At 33.6% G+C, this 18782-nt stretch overlaps 1 protein-coding gene across 2 annotated transcripts in view; it reads right to left on the reverse strand.

The window, feature by feature from the left end:
• Positions 1 to 18782, reverse strand: part of KIF20B (kinesin family member 20B) — a 99730-nt gene that overhangs the window by 63446 nt on the left and 17502 nt on the right. The window contains exons 9-19 of one of the 2 annotated variants that reach the window (XM_074233397.1): positions 18520 to 18631; positions 17688 to 17759; positions 17445 to 17591; positions 14726 to 14888; positions 13933 to 14199; positions 13269 to 13408; positions 10766 to 10907; positions 8391 to 8637; positions 6145 to 6206; positions 5703 to 5822; positions 2276 to 2429 (exon numbers count right to left, since the gene is read on the reverse strand). In XM_074233397.1, coding sequence (XP_074089498.1) covers positions 2276 to 2429; positions 5703 to 5822; positions 6145 to 6206; positions 8391 to 8637; positions 10766 to 10907; positions 13269 to 13408; positions 13933 to 14199; positions 14726 to 14888; positions 17445 to 17591; positions 17688 to 17759; positions 18520 to 18631 — 1626 coding nt within the window. The remainder of the gene's footprint in view (positions 1 to 2275; positions 2430 to 5702; positions 5823 to 6144; positions 6207 to 8390; positions 8638 to 10765; positions 10908 to 13268; positions 13409 to 13932; positions 14200 to 14725; positions 14889 to 17444; positions 17592 to 17687; positions 17760 to 18519; positions 18632 to 18782) is intronic. The other variant, XM_074233398.1, reaches the window with a different exon arrangement.

An 18782-nucleotide genomic window follows, 5' to 3' on the forward strand; every position in this document is an offset into this window, starting at 1 on the left:
TTTTATAATAATATATATTAAATAATATATTTTATAGTAATATGGGACTATTTTTTTTTTTAGGTTTTGGTGAGGCAAATGGGGTTAAGTGGCTTGCCCAAGGCCACACAGCTAGGTTAATTATTAAGTGTCTGAGGCCGGATTTGAATTCAGGTACTCCTGACTTCAGGGCTGGTGCTCTATCCACTGTGCCACCTAGCTGCCCCATGACTGTATTGTTTTTAAAAGATATTTAGAATAAGTTCCTTATTATACAATTCAATATCAAAAATGCGATAATATCTGACTTTTCCATTAATTTCAGATTTCAGTTAAAAAAATTTTTAATTTCAATTTGCCATAAAACTATATTTACACTTCTGATATGTACTAAATCTATCGTAATCAATCTATTTTCTTGCTTTTGAGCATGAGAAACTTCTTTGTAACTGTTATATTGCTTTTTAAAGTAAGAAACTTCTATGTTCATCTCCAAAACAAATTCTGATTATGGTGACTATTGAGTGTTCAAAGAAAAGAGGGAATGGCCAAGCCTCTTTATAAAATAAGATTGGAGGGGAGGCATGACCAAAAGCCACAGGGACCTTAAGTAACTCCAATTTAGAAATTAACTTCATGATAGCATAATGGTATAGAGGGACTGGAAGTTATAAATTAGATCCAAAAGTCCTGGAGAGAAATGGTCAATGCCATAAACTCCGTACACTTACAATCTTGACCAAAAAAATGTAACAGTGAAAATGACTCTAGAGACCAACGGGCCCCAACCATCTCACTTAACAAATGAGAAAAACCGAAGCCCAGAAAAGGAAATCATGTTACCCAACATCATAGCTAGAAAATATCAGAGACAAGGTTGAACCCAGTGTTCACTCCATGCTTGTGTGTAACAATGAAAGAAATGAAGAAATATTTGTAATCAGCAATGTTGCTCTCTAAATTTTTCCTCATTTCAAGAGCAAAGATTATCTCACAACATGAAGTCTGGAAATAGGAGGACAGCTACTTTATTTCTAACATTTGGTTTATTTTTAGAGTAAATATATATGCCTAAAGCAATGCTGTGGAAGTTCTAAGAATTAGAAGATACAGCCCTGAAGATAGGATAAAAGCTTTACTCCAGTAACAGAAAAATCATATATTACCAAATATTTCAATCTGTTCCTACAGCCTTGATATAGATAAGGAAGTATCTTCTAGGTTGGGGGGGGGGGAGGAAGAAGAATGAGAGGAAAAAATTAAGGAGTTATTTAATATTATCTGAGTTAATAATGTACTTTTCTTCTAAATCTCACATCAAAGTTCCTGTTTAGATATTCAACATTTTTAAAACAAATTATCCAGGTAATTTTTCCCTTTCCTTTACCTTAAAAGGCAAGTGTACATAGATAAAAGTAAAACTTCAATTGTGACATATTATACAAAACTTTGAAAAGGCATTATGGAATAGCTGAATATTTTTAAGTAGGATTATGGAGGAGTCTCTCCTTATAAAAAAATAGAATGGGAGAGATGGACTCTATATCTGGAAAAAGTGCTGAAACTCAAAGTCAGGCAATATGGATTCAAATATTGTCTATTTCTGTCTAGCTGAAAACTGAGCAAATCACATCATCTCTCTAGGCTTCAATTTCTTTAACTATCAAGTGATCTCCAAGATTTTTCCATCTCAGTTCATGCTTCTAAATCTTGCCTTTTAAACAAAAACAATGTTTATTCCTTTTGTATTGGAGATGTAGAACCGAATGATATTCCATCATTTTCAGCAATCTATAGGGAACACATTAACTCCTGTGTATTTGAGACAGGAAACTTGACAGATTTGTCTTGTCTTCTAATATTTTGCACAAAGAACAGCGGCATGCAATCTTGAAAAGGGAAGAGAGTGAGTGTTTCACAGAAAGGTGTTGCAATTTTTTTTCACATTAGGACAATAACAAGGAAGGAGAGAGGAGAAAGAAATGAATTACTGAATTTAATCAAGAGACACAAACACAAAAACTAAAGAATTAATAAGCATGCAAAAGCAGCAAAAGGATAAAAGTATAAAATCTAATAGACATTTATTATAATGCTTAGAAAACAGTTTTGAAATACAGGCCTCCTCTAAAAAACTGCCAATCATCTCAGAGTCGAAATGAAGGGCATTTAGTTTTTAATTCAAGTTTTTTCCTTAGATGAAGAAATTTATTCCTGTCTGCAATCCTCCTGTTTAGTTCTGGTACAGGAGTTAGTTTTCTGAAGTAGGCCCAGTTGGTAGTTGAAGAAGTGGTACCTTTCTTTATAGGCTTTTCCTGTTGGAGTGGACTATCTTCAAATGGGCGTTTTCTTACTGAATAGATTTTATTCTCCTTATCCGGCTCAGTCTCAATTCTTTCATTATTATTCATCTTTGATATTTCCTTTTTAATAGTAAACAAAGTCTCATCCTAGAACAAAATAAGTTTAAATTACTTTTCAGGCAAGCTTCTAACAACAACATAAAACTTACAGACAATTTATGTATATAGGACAAGTTTAAAAGCTTAAAAATTACAAACTGTTTTCCTCACAATAGCCCTGTGGTTAGGCAGTACAAATATTAATGTCAAAGAACCTCAATTTCCTTATCTGTAAAATAGGACTAAAAGACTTTCTCAAGCTCAGAAAACTATTAAATGTCTGAAGCAGTAGTCCTGATTCTAAGAATTGCATTCTAAGCACTGTAGTACAAGATGCCTCACAACACAGCTCAAATTCTTACTCTAATGATAGAACATAAAAATTTTCAAATTTGTGAGCAAGTTATTTCCTGAGACTTGTTTCTGATTCTTCTGTTTCCTCCAGAGACTATTTCTTGACTTCATATATTTTTCACCTATTTTTACACTAACACATATATATCAGTGAGAGACTATGGTATAGCAGTCAGAAGACCAGTCTTGGGTTGAGAAAACCTTTTTACAAGTGCTGCCTCTTAAGTGTTCCAGATCTTCATCAGTAGAAAAAACATCCATCCTAGGCATTCCTCACCCAATAAAATCAGAGCTCTGAACAAAAAAGTAAGGGGTGGGGGGGGTGGGGGAGGAGGAAGTAATTGCATTCACTGCAAACTGAAAGACTAAAATTAAAAATTAAAAATTTAATGATCTGCCTCCATTTATATTTGTAGTTGTACCTGAGGACAATCCTATTTCGGGTGATTTGATTTGTAGATAAGATGCCTCTCAGTTCTAGGGAACCTTCTACCTGGGCTATTTCCAAACTTGTTTTCCTAAAGCTTTAAAACTCAGTGATTTCACTCAAAATAAACATTTTTAAAAATCATCTTTGGCATGGCTTTTTGGCAGACAGGGTAGTACAATGGAAAGAGGGCTGGATTTTAGAATGGAAATATCCAGGTTCAAATCCTGGCTCCACCACTTACTACCTCGATGATCCAAGATCACTCCCCATCTCTGAGTCTTAGTTTTCTCATCTGTAAGATAAGTGTTTTCAACCCTAAGTCCTCCAAAATCCTTGGAATTCTGAATATATAAGTGCATGAGTCTCCATAGGTATGCAAAGTAGAAATGTAAGCTCTTCACAGGTATTCTATTTTATATATATATATATAAATGAAACACTGGAGAACTCTGGATAATACAAATAATTCGCAAACCTTGAAGTATTATACAATATCAGGTATCATTAGTATTATAATGATTAACTAAGAAAATCCTTAATATAATTTTGATGCTTATGAAAGCAATATAGATATAAATAAAAATCATTAAATTCACACATGTTAGATACGAGTACATAAGCATAAAAAAGATAAATGGGAATAAAGTTTATTTTAACTTTCCATTCATCATTCCACTCCCTAAAAGTTCTATTTATTAAATAAACTGATTAAGTAAACTATGTATGCAATCAAACACTTCAGCTTTGCCTGTAAACATACAAAATGCTTTTTCCGAAATTTATAGAGAAGCAAAACTGCAACTAAGAAACTAAGACATCCTTTTAGAAGCTTTCACTACTCAGGATTAAAGCCAGGAGTCCTCACCCAACCTAGGAAATATTATCATTGGTTAATGCCTCTTTTTTTGCTTTTAAAGGCAAGTCTTCTCTTTAGGAAGTACAGGGAGTTAAGGACGTAACACGTTTTACTCACTAAACATTCTTTTCTATTACAATATCTCCATCTGCTGGAACTTTACGTTTTTGCCACTAAAAGCTATAAATTCAGACAAAGCTGGATTAAGCATTTTTAATTACCAGTGAAAGAAGGCTTCAAATATTTCCTTCTATACTAAGTCCATACAAAACAATTATAAATTATAAAGGTTTTGTACAACTTCACAATCTCTTAAATTAATCCCTTAATTAAAATCTTTCAACTAAATCCCTTAAGTAAAACCAGTACTATACTTCTTTAATAACTTGGAGACGTTTCTTATTTGAAAGTAGACTTTTAATTTCGCTGGTGAGGGGTACTGTGCACCCCCCCTCCAGAAACTGCTGATATTTAATTTTACAGCTGTTTGAGGTACTAAAAGGTTAAGTACTTTGCCCCAGGTCACCTGATAGAGCTTTTAAATTTATTTTTGTTTTCTTATCAAGGGGGGCCATTTTATCCTGGTTTGGAAGTTATACAGAAAATGTACATGCTAAAAAGTCATATAATTGACAAATTTTGAATTGAGAGGAAAGCTTGGAGTATAAAGTCTAATTCCCTTATTTTATTGATAAGGAAACTGAGGCTGAGAAGAATTAAAGTGACTTGATAAATGGCAATACAACTCCTTTGATCACAAATTTAACTCTCTATTATACCATACTGTATCTCCAAAAAGGGGCTGGTATAGAAGAACATCAAAGTATAATTACAGTCTCTACCATCTCTGTGCCTAAATTAAGTATTCTAAAGAGAAGTAGTCTAATTAGAAAAGCAGTACTTTCTTAACCACTGTACTTCACCCTTTGTCATCTCAAAATTCATATATAATATTAAATGTGATGACTTGTGGCTTCTTAAAAGGTAGCATTTATATGCAACAGTCAAGACCCAAAATGTCAATCTACTCCTTGTACAAACAATAAAATACTCCTGAAGGGAATTGGGATTAGAAAGGAACAGCTGCCAGCAGTATACCTAATATATAAATCAATTCCAACTTAAAGAAAAATAACAATCTTAAAAATCAAGATATAGGTCACTATATAATATATATATGTATATATATATATACATATATATATATTATAGAGAAACATGAATATTCATTATCACTATGAATAGTTGATTGAAAACACAATTAAATATAACTGAACTTTGTAAATATTTATAAGAGAAAATTTAGTAAGACTGCATGTCTTCCTCCCTATTATACATGTAATCCCATTCTAATTTATGGGATCTTATATTTTAAGGATTCCTGTGCCCCCATTCAATATTGCCAGTAAATCACCATTATTAGAGAGTCAAAAAATATATCTATCCCTAAGTAAGGGGCATGTTAACATAAGTAAAACATGTCTATAAGCCAAAAGGGAAAAAGTAATGATTAACTGAGTCAACATTTCAAAAGCTTATAAAGGATATGAAATTACAATCAATTTTTCTAAATTTTAAAAGTTTATCAAGTAACATGTCATAAGCTTCTTTCATAAATTCTAACGTGTCTTATAAATTGGGAAATGAAACTAGTTTATAAAACCAGTAGTCAGACTCTTACACAGCCTTTAAATGTATCTTCCATATGTGACACCAAGTTCTGTAATTTGTTGATAGTATCTTCTTTTTGATCAATGATATCCATTAACTCTTGAATTCTCTGATTCTGTGCAACTATTTTCTTTTGGAAAAGAAGAAAGACATTTTTAGAGTAAAGATATAGTTATGAAAGTCAAGATATTAGATTCAGATCTAAAACAGTTTCTTAAATGAAAATTCTCTCAATTCTATGAGAACTTAGCAACAATCTGACATTCACACTGACACCAAAAGTTTTATAAAACATTCAATACTTTATAAGGAAGAAAAATAAGGCCAATAGAATAGACAGATTCACTTGGTCCAAGACACTAACAAAAACCATAAAAGAAACTGAAAGAACAGCATGAAGAAGCACATTCAAAGCACTAATAATGCTATCTCATAAAATTCTAAGGCATCACCTTATTAGCATTTTCAAGCTCATGAACACATATCTTGTAATCAGGTGTGTGCTCTTCTGCCTCTGAGAAAATTGGACATAGAAAAGCAGACGTTAATTTTATGTAGCCTTAAAAGAAAACAGACAGTATCCCAAACACATATCATTGAGCAGCTCCCCATTACCTTAATTATAGATTTCTCTAAAGAAAAGTACTAGTTGTGATAACCACAGTAGTATTAATATTTAAAAGTGTCTCTCAACTTTGCCATACAAGGATGTGGAAGGGGCAGTCAGAAGATAAAATAAGGAGTTGAAGACTAGATAGACCTGTTACTCATTCCAGATAAATAATGATTAGTGTCAATTAAGTAATAAGTATTGACCATAATTTCCTACCAGTGTAACTAACTAACTTTTGGAAGCATAAGGAAGGCAAGTAAAATCTGGGGGCAAGTTTATTTGTTGAATATTTCACAAAGTAGACAAACCTATTACAATTATAATACATTTACCATATTGCTTCCACAGTAACATGATATAGTATGTTTATAGGCCTTGAAACCAAATAATGGGCTCATCAGATTGTAACATTGGCCAAAATGAAAATGACAAATATTGGAATGACTTTGGGAAAACAGGCATATTAACAAATTACTGGTAGAACTAAGAACTGGTCTAGCCATTCACTTTCATCCTGGAAAAACAATTTGGAACTATGCCCAACAAGTGATCCAGTGACACTTTATCCCATATTATATCTACTACCCCCAAGAGATCCAAGAAAAAGGAAATAGGAGTCATAAAAACAGAAACAGTTGAAGCTGCTCTTTTTTGTGATGGCAAAATATCTGAACAAATTAGGCTGAAATATATAGTATGAAATAATGTAATAATATTGTGCTAAAAGAAATGATGAAAGGAAGTTTCAGAAAAAGCTGTCAAGACATGAATTTATGCAGTGAAGTGAGCAGAGCCAAGAGAATGAATTAAAAATAACAACACTGGGGGCAGGGTAGCTAGGTGATGCAGTGGATAGAGAAGTGGCCCTGGAGGTCAGGAGTACCCAAGTTCAAATCTGGCCTCAGACACTTAATAATTGCCTAGCTATGTGACCTTGGGCAACTCACTTAAGCTCATTACCTTGCAAAAAAAAAAAACACTAAAGAAAATCAGTTTGAAAGACTTAATAATTCTTGATCAACACAATGACCAACCACTATTCCAGAGGATTAATAATGGAAGCATGCTACTCCACACTTCTAACAGACACAATGGACTCAGTAAACAAATTGAAATATATATTTTAGAACAAACTGACAGGCGATTTGTTTTATTTGACTATACATATTTGTTACAAGGTTTTGTTTTTCCTTTTCTTTTTTTTCCAATGGGAAAGATATGGGATGAAAAAGAAAAGATTATTATTCACTTAAAAGACAACTTAATACCAGGGGCTCCCTATCACTTTAATGTTAAATATAAATATATTTTAATTTTAAAATATAATTATAAGAACATTTGTTTGAAATAAATACCATTTTGAGTACACAAAATATAACTTGGCATTTAAACCCCTTTATAGCTTTCCAGTCTTAGACTTCTTACACCTTACTTCCCCATCCCCAAGTGACTTGGCATCCTTGCTGCTCCTCCCTCAAGACACCCCACCAGTATTTCTCATACCTAGAATTCCCTCCTTCTTCATCAATACTTCAAGTTCCCACTAAAATCTCACCTCTTACAAGAAACTTTTTCTAAGTCCCTTTAATTCAAGTACCCTTTCTTTAGTGATCATCTGCTTTTTATCACTGGTACAGAGCATATTTTCTCTTCTTACCACTGCCTCTCTCTTCTCCATTAGAAAGTAAACACTTGGAGAATAGATGTGCTATCTTTTTTCCTTTCTTTGTATTGTTAATGCTTGGAAGTATAACGCTTAGAAGTATTTATTGACTTGACATTGTTTATGTTTTTATTGTTTATAAGAAAAGATGAAGAATAATGCAGTTATTCCCTTAAATATCATATGAACATTAGAACAGAACTTAGTTCAAAGTAGATTTTATTTTATTTTTTTAGGTTTTTAAAAGTATTTTTTAGCTTTGTTTTTAATATTCAAAGTCATTTTTTAAAAAAGTCTAATATATTATGAAATCTTAAGACTTATTAAAGAACATTCTCCATAATTATAAAATTAAATACATTGTGTTTCATATTGTTACAAATACTTTAAAAAGTCCAAACTATGTTCAAAAAAGTACTTACTATTTTCTCTCTTTAATTCTTCTTGAGTTTTGACTAATTCTTGCTGGACTTTAGCATATTCTTCTTGGATTTTAGCTAATTCAGCTGCAACTTGATTATACTTTAGTTCTAAACAATCAATAGCTTCCTGGGGGTCAGCAAGAGATGCAATGAATAAGTGAGCAGATTTAGCTTGTTTCTTAATATCAGTGATATCATCTTGAAGAGAATCAATAATGTCTTCAATTCCTACAAGATTATCTGATTCCTAAAAATAGCAAAAACCACAGGACTAATTTTAATAGTGGCTTTCACTATTACAATGTTACAAATAGCTCACATTCTTTCAGAAATATTTTAAAGACAATAAGCATTAAGGAATAAATAAACTTAAGGAAATTATTAGGGACCCTTATCAAGCCTAGAGACAGCGATGATCTAAGTCAGCTACAAGCTTGGATTGGGACCACAAACTAGTCGGTCTGCAAATACTGATAGGCAACCTGCTGATACACCAACTCCAAACAGAAGTACCAGGTCAATCAAGTGCCAGACTCACAATGTGATGGTTTGGGAAATATGGAACTGTTTACCTAGTCAATCAAACAATGTCATTTGTGTCAGGGCAGAGAACATGTAGTCTCTGTACAATTCAACTACATGGTACAGAGGACTTATTGGTTTTCTATGTATTGCTGTATTAGACATCAGTTAAGCCATGGCATGCATCTACTACAGCCTTGGAGTATGTACTTGGTCACTGGGTGGAACTGGCATGTGTGATATGTGTTTCATATCTGAGATTTGGACACTTAGTTCAAAATATGCCAAGTTGTTATGAATGCTACTGAATTATAAATAATATAATCACATGCACTATACTAGTTAAATGAAGTTCTAACCATACATGTCACAAATTAGGTACTTGTCTTTAAAATATATTATATTGTTAGATATTATAGCCAAACTTATCCTGATATTTGTTCAAAGATGTTCTTGCAAATCTAAGCAACCGGCTGAAACAACAAATTCTTTACCTGAGGGAAAATGTGGAGAAATTGGGGGTTTTCAGCCCCAAAGCAATCAGGCTTTGTAGCATCAAAAGTCTTAAAGATGAAACAAAGACAAGGACATTGCTAAGTAAGAGGAGAAAACTGATCTTGTCTTCTTAAGACAAAATTCTCTGGCTCATATTTGTTAACATCTAGACTAGAGAAGATTATTAAGGAGATTTAAGATTCACTAACTTCAAGGTAATTGTAGAAAGCTTTGATCAATAGCCCAGGAAAAGGGATTAATCTCATAAAAGTAATCCTTTCTGACTTTTGATAGCTGGGTGTGGTGGTCTGATTTAAGAGGCATAAAAACAAGCCCTTCATGGGGCTACAAGAACAACAATTAGATGAAATCTAAAATGACAAAAAAAAAGAAAATGATAAGGAAGGGAACAGCACCCCCCAGCCATGGTAAGAATGGACTTTCTTATAGTTGAGGCATGTTTAGTCTTTAGCCAAACCTGCCATTCACATGTAAATAGTAACAGTTCAGGGACAAACCTCAAAGAGAAAATAGAGAGAAAATCATGAAAGCAGGATTCAGGGGAAAAATAGACAAGTCTGAGACTCAAAATTCTTTACCCATCTAACTTTAAGATAATGTAGCCAAGGTTGATCAACAATTAGTCAGATATTTACATATCCTTAATTATAAAACACTTGGTTGGTTCTTCTCCTTCCTCATCACATGTCAGAGATGTCTTTTGATTCATGTGTAATTGGATTTAAGTGAGGCAGAGTTACAAGAGGTTGTAGGCCTCACTCTCTTCTAAAAACATCAAGATCCAGTGGCAAAACAGAGCCAAGATAACTGGTGATAGCTCAAGATGCAACAAATGACTGGTATCTTTTGATTCTAACCAAGCTCTAAGCATTTCATTACACTTGCTTCAGTTGCCTTCATTACCTTGTTGAATAAATTGTTCTCATCCACCCATTGCACTAGTGGAACATGCTTGAGATACCCACAATCCCAACTCACCTACAGGTCCAAGACTCCCTAGGTTACCCTACACCTGGTTCTGTTCCTCTGCTGAAATGGTTTACCAGGGTGTGGCTGCTGTACATGCTAGAGCTTCTTAGAGCTCCAAGTGAGAGTTAGGTGACTCATGTAACATGAAAGGGAGAAAGCAATCCTGAAAGGGGCTCAGCAGCCCTCACAACAGAGGTACTAATCTTTTTTTAACTCACCCTTCACTCTAAAATGCTTAATAAATATCCAGATAAAATAATGGTTTTCAAAAGTATATTAAAATAACATTATTTTTGTTAAATGATGCAATCCCTAATACTAGAAGTCCCTCCTCATAATTTCTTTAAATTAAAAATATATATACGTACCTTGGATTCAATTTTCACAGTAAAAGTTTCATCCATTGGTTCCTCACGAGAAGTTTCAAAGTCACCCACTAAATCCTTAAAGATTGCCATGCGACGTTCAGAATTTTCTTCTAGCATTTCCCGTTCCTGAAGAAGGGATTCCCTTCATAAAGCAAATAAATACTTCAGCATCAAAATATATTCACCTTTGGAAAGAAAAGTATTTCTTTTCCAATGTTTCAGAATGTTATCAAAAAAGATAAAAATAAAAAGGTAATGAAAATAACCAATGTTGATTTTCTCCCACAATCTTTTTTAACAGTTTTGTAGAACTCATATTTCCCATTTATTAAGAAAATGAACTAAAAAGCAAAAGGTCATGATTTGGTAGATTTTTACTCTCCCTAGGAAAATGGCCTTATAGCATTAGAGGAGGGGCAAGTAGCACAAGAATAATCCATCATTGTCACCTGAGAAACAAGGATATAATTTGGCAGCTAGGTGGCACAGTGGACAGATGTTGGGCCTGAAATCAGGAAGACCTTTCGATCAAATTCGGCCTAAGACTTACTGCATGATCCTAGGTAAGTCACTTAACCCTGTTTGTCTCAGTTTGCTCATCTGTAAAATGAGCTGGAGAATAAAATGGCAAATCACTCTATTGTTTTTGCCAAGAAAATCCTAAAGATAATCACAAAGAGTTGGACATTACTGCAATGGCCACAAAGATACCACATATGGTGCAAAAATGTATGATCATGGATAGAGTTCCCTCTGGATCTAGAGTCCAGCTTCTATCAGATTTTGATCTTTCAATTCAAAGTGAGAATATTTGGATTATCACACAGAGTAAAGCTGTGAAAAAAAACAGACTTTTTCTAAGGAGGGCTGTGGTCTCATTTAGGTGTCCATCTGATTCTTTAATTCTATAGTTAGGTTGAGTGATAATTGAAAAAGCTAAAACTTCCAGGGGAAAAAAAAATCCATAGATTGAGTGCTGGGGTTTCAGAAAAGAGGTAAACCAGATAGGAGAAAGGGACATATTTCAAGACTAGGCCCAGAAGAATCAAAAGTTTTCCTAAAGTAATAAACAGGGATATTATGACTAGGTCAAATTTTCTTACAAAAAAGGACCATACTGCATTAATAGCCATTGGGAAAATACATCCCCAAACAACAACAGATAGTCTTCTCCATGGTCTCTTAACAGTGCCCCTGCACCTTATCCATCTATCTGATCCTTCTCCGTCATCTTTGCAGGTCTGGAACTCCCTCCAAAGTCCTTTTTTATGGGCACTCCCCAAGGTCCTTCCCTGAGGTTTCTTCTCTCTTCATCAGTTCTAATAGATTCAACCATTAGTGACTGCCTGCAGTATGACTACCACATTCTTCTCCTAAGAGCTCCAGTCTTAACATCTCTAATTCTGAACAACTCTACTAGGCTGTCCTACAGGCACTTTGACCTCAAAGTCCAAAATTTAACTTGATATCTTTTCCCCAAAATCAATTCTGATTTCTCCATTCCTGACAAGGGTTATCACCAAAACTTCCAGTCATCCAAAGTCACCATTCTCAGAACTATCCCTAACCCTAAACTTTGTCAACTGTGCCTCCATATCTCTCACATCCACCTGTTTTTCTCCATTCATATGACAAACCAATCACATTTAAGACCTTAAAATCTCTCATAAAAACTACTGAAAAATTATTCTCTCCAACCCATCCCCATCATTGCCAAACTAATATTCCTGAAGAACAACTCTTTCTATCCCATCCCAATTCATAAGACACTGGAAGTCCTTATCGTCTCTAGGGTAGGGGCACTTCACATACAGTAAGTCTACCAAAGGGTTCAGCAATAGAATATCAAATGTCCAGTAACCTAGATGGAAAACAATTACATATCTATGTTTACTAAACTCTAACTGAAATGTCCTTCAATTATTTAAAATCATAATTTGAAGAAGGAATTCCTAATCTTTGTCAAACTATCAAATGCATATATGACACCAAAAAAGGTTAAGATCTTCTGCTTAAGGACAAAAAGAACTCCTTTGCATGGCAGGTCAAGTCTTTCATAATGAGTCAACAATCTATCTTTCCATACTGATTTTACATTTTATGCACTCTGATTTCTAGAACAACTAGACTACTTAATGTTTCCAAGAATTTTGCTGCCTAGAATGTTCTCCCTTCTTATCTCTGCTTCTTGGAATTCCTATCTGCATTCAAGGACCAACTAAAATGCTAACTCCTACAAATAACTGCTTCTGATTCTATTAGTCCCCCTACATTATAACTTTTTACTTGGTATATAAATATTTATTTACACCTTGTTCTCCTCCCCCCTCACTAGAATTCAAGTTTCTTGAAGGCAAAGACAAATATATATTTATATATATGGAGAGAGAGAGAGAGAGAGAGAGAGAGAGAGAGAGAGAATGAACCTAATAATGCCTGGCCTAGGTAAGGGATTCAATAAATGTTACTGAAATCAAACTCTTAAAAATTTTTTTAAACTTACTTAAAATCAGCCTCTCGTTGAGCCAAGTATTGAGTAAATTCTTGTGTAACTTCATCACGAATTTTTAATTCCAAGGTTAACTTTTCTTTCTTTTCATTTATCAATTTGTTCTTCAAGTCTTCTATCAGTGACAATAGTTTCTAAAAAATTTTTAACAAAAGCCCACAGATCATTTCAAGACAAAATATTCATTTCTTGTACCATGTTAATTCTTCTTTGTATAATCTTATATATATTATATCCATAAATTTTGATTTTTTTAAAGTAACAGTGCTTATATACATGCTTCCTCTAAATATTAAGATTAATGTTGCCCAAACACAAATAGCATTACCCTTTTCATTTTGATGGATGGGGACAATATTAGATTTTGCCCAAGTTGGAAGTGCAACAACCATTCATAAGTTCAATCCAACTAATTTGGTGTATGGAAGTTTGGATCTGCTCATCCTACCTGGGACAGCTTGCTCCCCTCCTTAGGCAGCCTGGTGGCTCCCTGCTCTTGAATGCTCTCCTACTTATAGATATTTTAGAAGAAGTAGGGAAAACTAGTTATAGGAAACTAGAGAAACACATAAATTTGAAAAGAATTCTGAGTGATGAATGAAGACTAACAGATCTTAAAGTCCTAGAATAATAGAAAACAGCCTGTCATAATACATACTGCATACTCCCGTTTGCTGAAAACTTTTTCTTCTTCTGATGTCACATCTAATTCGTGCATATTATGGTCATCTTGAACTTCATCAGAATTTTCTACCACATCATCTTCTATCAAATCTTCAAGACTCCTCTCCCATTCAATGGTGGCTCGCTTCATTCCTAACATTTTTGTGGCTGCATTATTAGCAATGAATGATGTATCTCTAGAAGATTTAGTCTGGTCAAATGGTTTCTCTTGAGAAAAACTTAAAGTTTCTGGAACAAAAACCTGTTAAAATAGCCAGGATCATTTTTTTTTTTATTTTTAAAGCTTCTAGATAAATTAAATCAACAGACAATTCAAGATTTTTAAGATTCCAAAAGTAGTGAAAAGATATTTTAAGCATGTTTTATGTTTAATCAACTTGATTATTCAAACTATTAAGAGAAAGACATGGGTAAAGAAAGAACACACAAATCACCTGTGTAGATGGGTCTATACCAGGTCCTCAAGCCCAATGATCATTAAGACAACAGAATCAACTAATCTCAGGTATAAAATTGCAGTACAGATGACTGAAAATAATGCTTCCATTAGTGCATATCTTAAGCACCAGAATGATGTGTGTTCAGTACTTGTATTCCTTTTAGACCACTATTTAAAGTTTCATTTTCAAATAAATCTTTTAAAACCAATAATATAAATTTTATTAACTTGCTTTTATCTTTTCAAGGGAAAAATATTCAGTATACTCTAATGGCAGAAATGAATGAGAAAATAATAAAAGCAACTATGATGATTAAAATATATTTACTTTTTGTGCAACAGTTGAGAACTTCAACACGTTAAATGTTTCATCATAGGCAGAACAACACTGACTAATGTTGACTATCATGTATATTTTCCCTTTGCCATTAAAAAAGCTTTGAAAATAATGGGTAAGTTTGCTTTCTCGGAAGGGCACATGCTGTTGCAACCTAAAAAAAGAAAAAATTTTAAAGTGAGTATGTGTTTAAATAGATTTAAAAGCCAACTGCTCACAACTTATATAGGAATGAATAATAATTCAGCAACTATAGGCAAAAGATAATGCCTATTTGGACAACATTTTCTTAAGTAGCAACGGCCTTCTATTAATTCTATACAATATCTGTAAAGTCTCTGGGTTTGGGGACTTTTTTGGCCTTAAAAAAAAAGAATCACACAAGAAATCTATGTTCATATCACTGTCATCATAAAAGGAAATAACATTTAAAAATTCTTAAACGGGCTCAGTTTTCTAGTGTTCTGTGTAATTAGTTTGTGATGTACTTTGGTGGTACATGATGACTGATGCTAACTGATCTTGAATAATGTTGAATTTGATTAAACAAGCAAATTATATTAGTAAGAGTGAAGTTATTTTACAAATACTGAAAAGATAACATCAGAAGTTTATTATTTCAAAATACCTGCAATATACCAGATGATTGTGTCAAGGAGGCCTGAGTTGCAATGCCCCCTTTGATACTTAATCCCTGCTCAATAAGTCACTTAACACCCCCCCCAGTGTCTTCATTCATAAAAATGGGGATGATAATAATAGAAACCATCTGATAAGATTACTGTAGAAGTAAATGAGGTAATTATATAAAGCATTTTGCAAACCTTAAAGAGCTACATTTCTGTAAACTATATGAAAAATATCCTCTACTCACTAAGTATTTACACTACTATATTTCCAGAATGCCTTTTAGCCAATGTTTCTCAAAACTAACCACAATCCACAAATCATGATGTGGGAAGCAAATTTTAAAAATTTTAAAAAATAATCAAATAACAGCACTTTTGTACTAGCAAAAAAACTGGAAAAAAGAATAAGTCCAACAATTGAAGAATGACTAAAAAAACCTGTTGTATCTAAATGTAATCAACTATTACTGCTTTAAAAACAACAAATATAATGAATTACAGACAAGCACAAAAAGACATTAATAGTTGTAAAATAAACAGAACTAATGACAACACTGAGAATGAGAAAACAAATCATAAAATAATCAAGACAAGTATTTTAAAAGTACAATGAAGGAGCTTATTACCAAAGAAGAGGTGAGGGGCAAATTAGTGGTGCAAAGGAGTAGAGTCCAAAGGACCTAATTTCAAATATGGCCTGAGAACTGAAGAATTATTTAGCTATGTGACCTTGGGCAAGTCATTTAACACCATTGCTTTGTAAAAACCAAAAAAAAAAAGGGGATGAAGGAGTACCAAAGATGTAGAATATAAAATTTTCAATATATTGAAAACTTCTGCTGATTTTTGCTCTTCTTTCATTTTTTTCCCCCTAAAAATTTCTTTTGTTAAATAGAATGGTTATCTGAGGGGGGGGGGGGAGGATAGCAGGAAAACTGAGTGGTGTAGAAACAAAAGATATTAATAGTATGAAAACAACTATACACCAAAAAAAATCAACAGTAAATACAAGAAAATTATAGATATCAAGCAAGAGTGGAATGAATAGATATGATAACACTCCCAATCTGCCCCTTTGTGGACATAAGAATTCCACAGGTGTTATGCATTGCACATTTTCAGACTTTTTCAATATATCAATTAGTTTAATTAATTTGGTTATCCCTAAAAGAGTACTATTAACTAGCATGGATATACAGGAGAATGATCTATCTGGTAAAAATATGATAAAAAGAAACTGATAATATCAATAAAAATCTATTATTAAAAATATTATCAATAGAAATTTATTTTAAAAAGAAAACAATAAACCTGAAGGACTGGAAGGAGTCCTGGGGGACTGGGGGAGAATTATGTAAAACCTTTCTGGGAATTATATGCATAAAGTTTTAGTGATGATTTTGGTCTTTTTTTTTTTTTTTTTTTTTTTTTTTTAGGTTTTTGCAAGGCAAATGGGGTTAAGTGGCTTGCCTGAGGCCACACAGCTAGGTAATTATTAGGTGTCTGAGACCATATTTGAACCCAGGTACTCCTGACTCCAGGGCCGGTACTTTATCCACTGCACCACCTAGCCGCCCCTGGTCTTTCATTCTTAAAGAAGACCATGACATCAAGGGAGGTGATGCCATGATAAGCACATGAATTGGATTTGAATGAGGAGGACTGTGCTAAGTCACCAGCCTCACTTTCTCCTCTGGAGCCATCTGGGTCCCAGTAAACCAGATATGAATCAGGACAACTGCAGATGGCCTTGGATGTGAGGCAATCAAGGTAAAGGGACTTGCCCAAAGTCACACAGCTAGAACTGTCAAGGGTCTGAGGCAGGATATGAACTCTTGCCCTCCTGACTCCAGGATCAGTACTCTACCCACTGTGCCATCCAGCTGCCCCTTCTTAGTATTTCATTCTTTAATACACTACTTATAATTTCACCAATGTGAGTTCACCATCTATCTCAGATCACAGACCCTTCTGCTTTATAATTCTTGTTGTACATATTTACCTTTAAATCCTCTGAGAGTCTTGTATTAATTCGTCCAAAGTTATGTCTAAGTGCTTTGTCTATTTTTAGTGACACTTACTTTGACTTCTGACTGTTCCTTAGAGCATTAATACATTTTCCCAGAGTTAGCAAAGAAGTGTTAATGTTTCCAGTCTCTCTTAATCTTTCACCTTCATTTTGTGTCTTCATACTTCGTTCTGAACCAGCCAGATCACATAGTGACAATCTGGGCATGATGGAGGGGAGAAAAGGGGAATTAGTCTGGAGAGTAGCACTGCAATATACTTTTAAAGCAGTTAAATTCAGGAGAACATTTACTTACTCACTGACTCCTGTTACATGGGGCACTTCAGAATCCTCTATCTGCAATGTTCTAATAGTGAATATGCTATGACTACAACAAAGATTAAACAATGATTGTCATTACATTTTTAGTGACAGATTTTTATCTTAAAATCTCACATATGACTGTAAAATGCATTAATTTTAAAAACATGGTTTTTAAAGCCAGAGATCTCAGTTATTATCTCTATAAAGAAGACTCAAACCTCTACTTCCAGATCCAATCTGTTTCCTTGTTCCAATAGATGGCCGAGGAGTGGCTAGCACCACTGCTGAAAACATGGCACCCATCCACATCCAAAAAAAGAACCATGGCCTCTGAATGCAGCTCAAAACACAGTATTTTCAACTTTTTAAATTTGTTTTTTAGTCTTTCCCTTTATGTTCTTTCTTTCAGTGTAACTAATATGGAAATATGTGATACAATTGTACATGCATAACCTATATCAGATTACTTGTATCCTAGTGTGGGGGAAGGGAAGAAAACTTTAGAAAAATTAATACTGAAAATTATTTCAGGGCAGTTAGGTGGTACAGTGGATAGAGCACCGGCCCTGGAGACAGGAGTACCTGAGTTCAAATCTGACATCAAACATTTAATAATTACCTGGCTATGTGATCTTAGGCAAGTTACTTAACCCCACCGCCTTGTCAGAAAAAAAAATTATATTTACATATAATTGGAAAAATAAATTTTAAATATTTTAAATATTTTAAAAGAAAAAAGAAAATATAGCATCACAACAGCCTAATGATCATTTGGTCTGCAAAAATGGAGAGTTGCTTTCAAGTCACTATTTTTCCTCACTTGCCTTCTGCTAGATGCACTGTTGAGTTTTGTAGAAGCAAAACTCTGATGCTTCAGTCCTAGTTTGAGAAGTTTGTATGCCTCTTTGGAATCAGAAACTTGAATCCACTGTAGATCTTAAAGAACAGAAACGGAAAAAAAGGTCAATATTTTAAAAATAAAATGAGCAAGGTTAAGGTTTATGATTTTTAACCAGTCAATCTAGGCAAAGTCATGCAGGTATTTACAATACTTGTAAATTGTTTACTACAGAAGAATGCCTAACTC

This window comes from Macrotis lagotis, chromosome 4 (assembly GCF_037893015.1).
Source record: "Macrotis lagotis isolate mMagLag1 chromosome 4, bilby.v1.9.chrom.fasta, whole genome shotgun sequence".
Classification (NCBI taxonomy): Eukaryota; Metazoa; Chordata; class Mammalia; order Peramelemorphia; family Peramelidae; genus Macrotis; species Macrotis lagotis.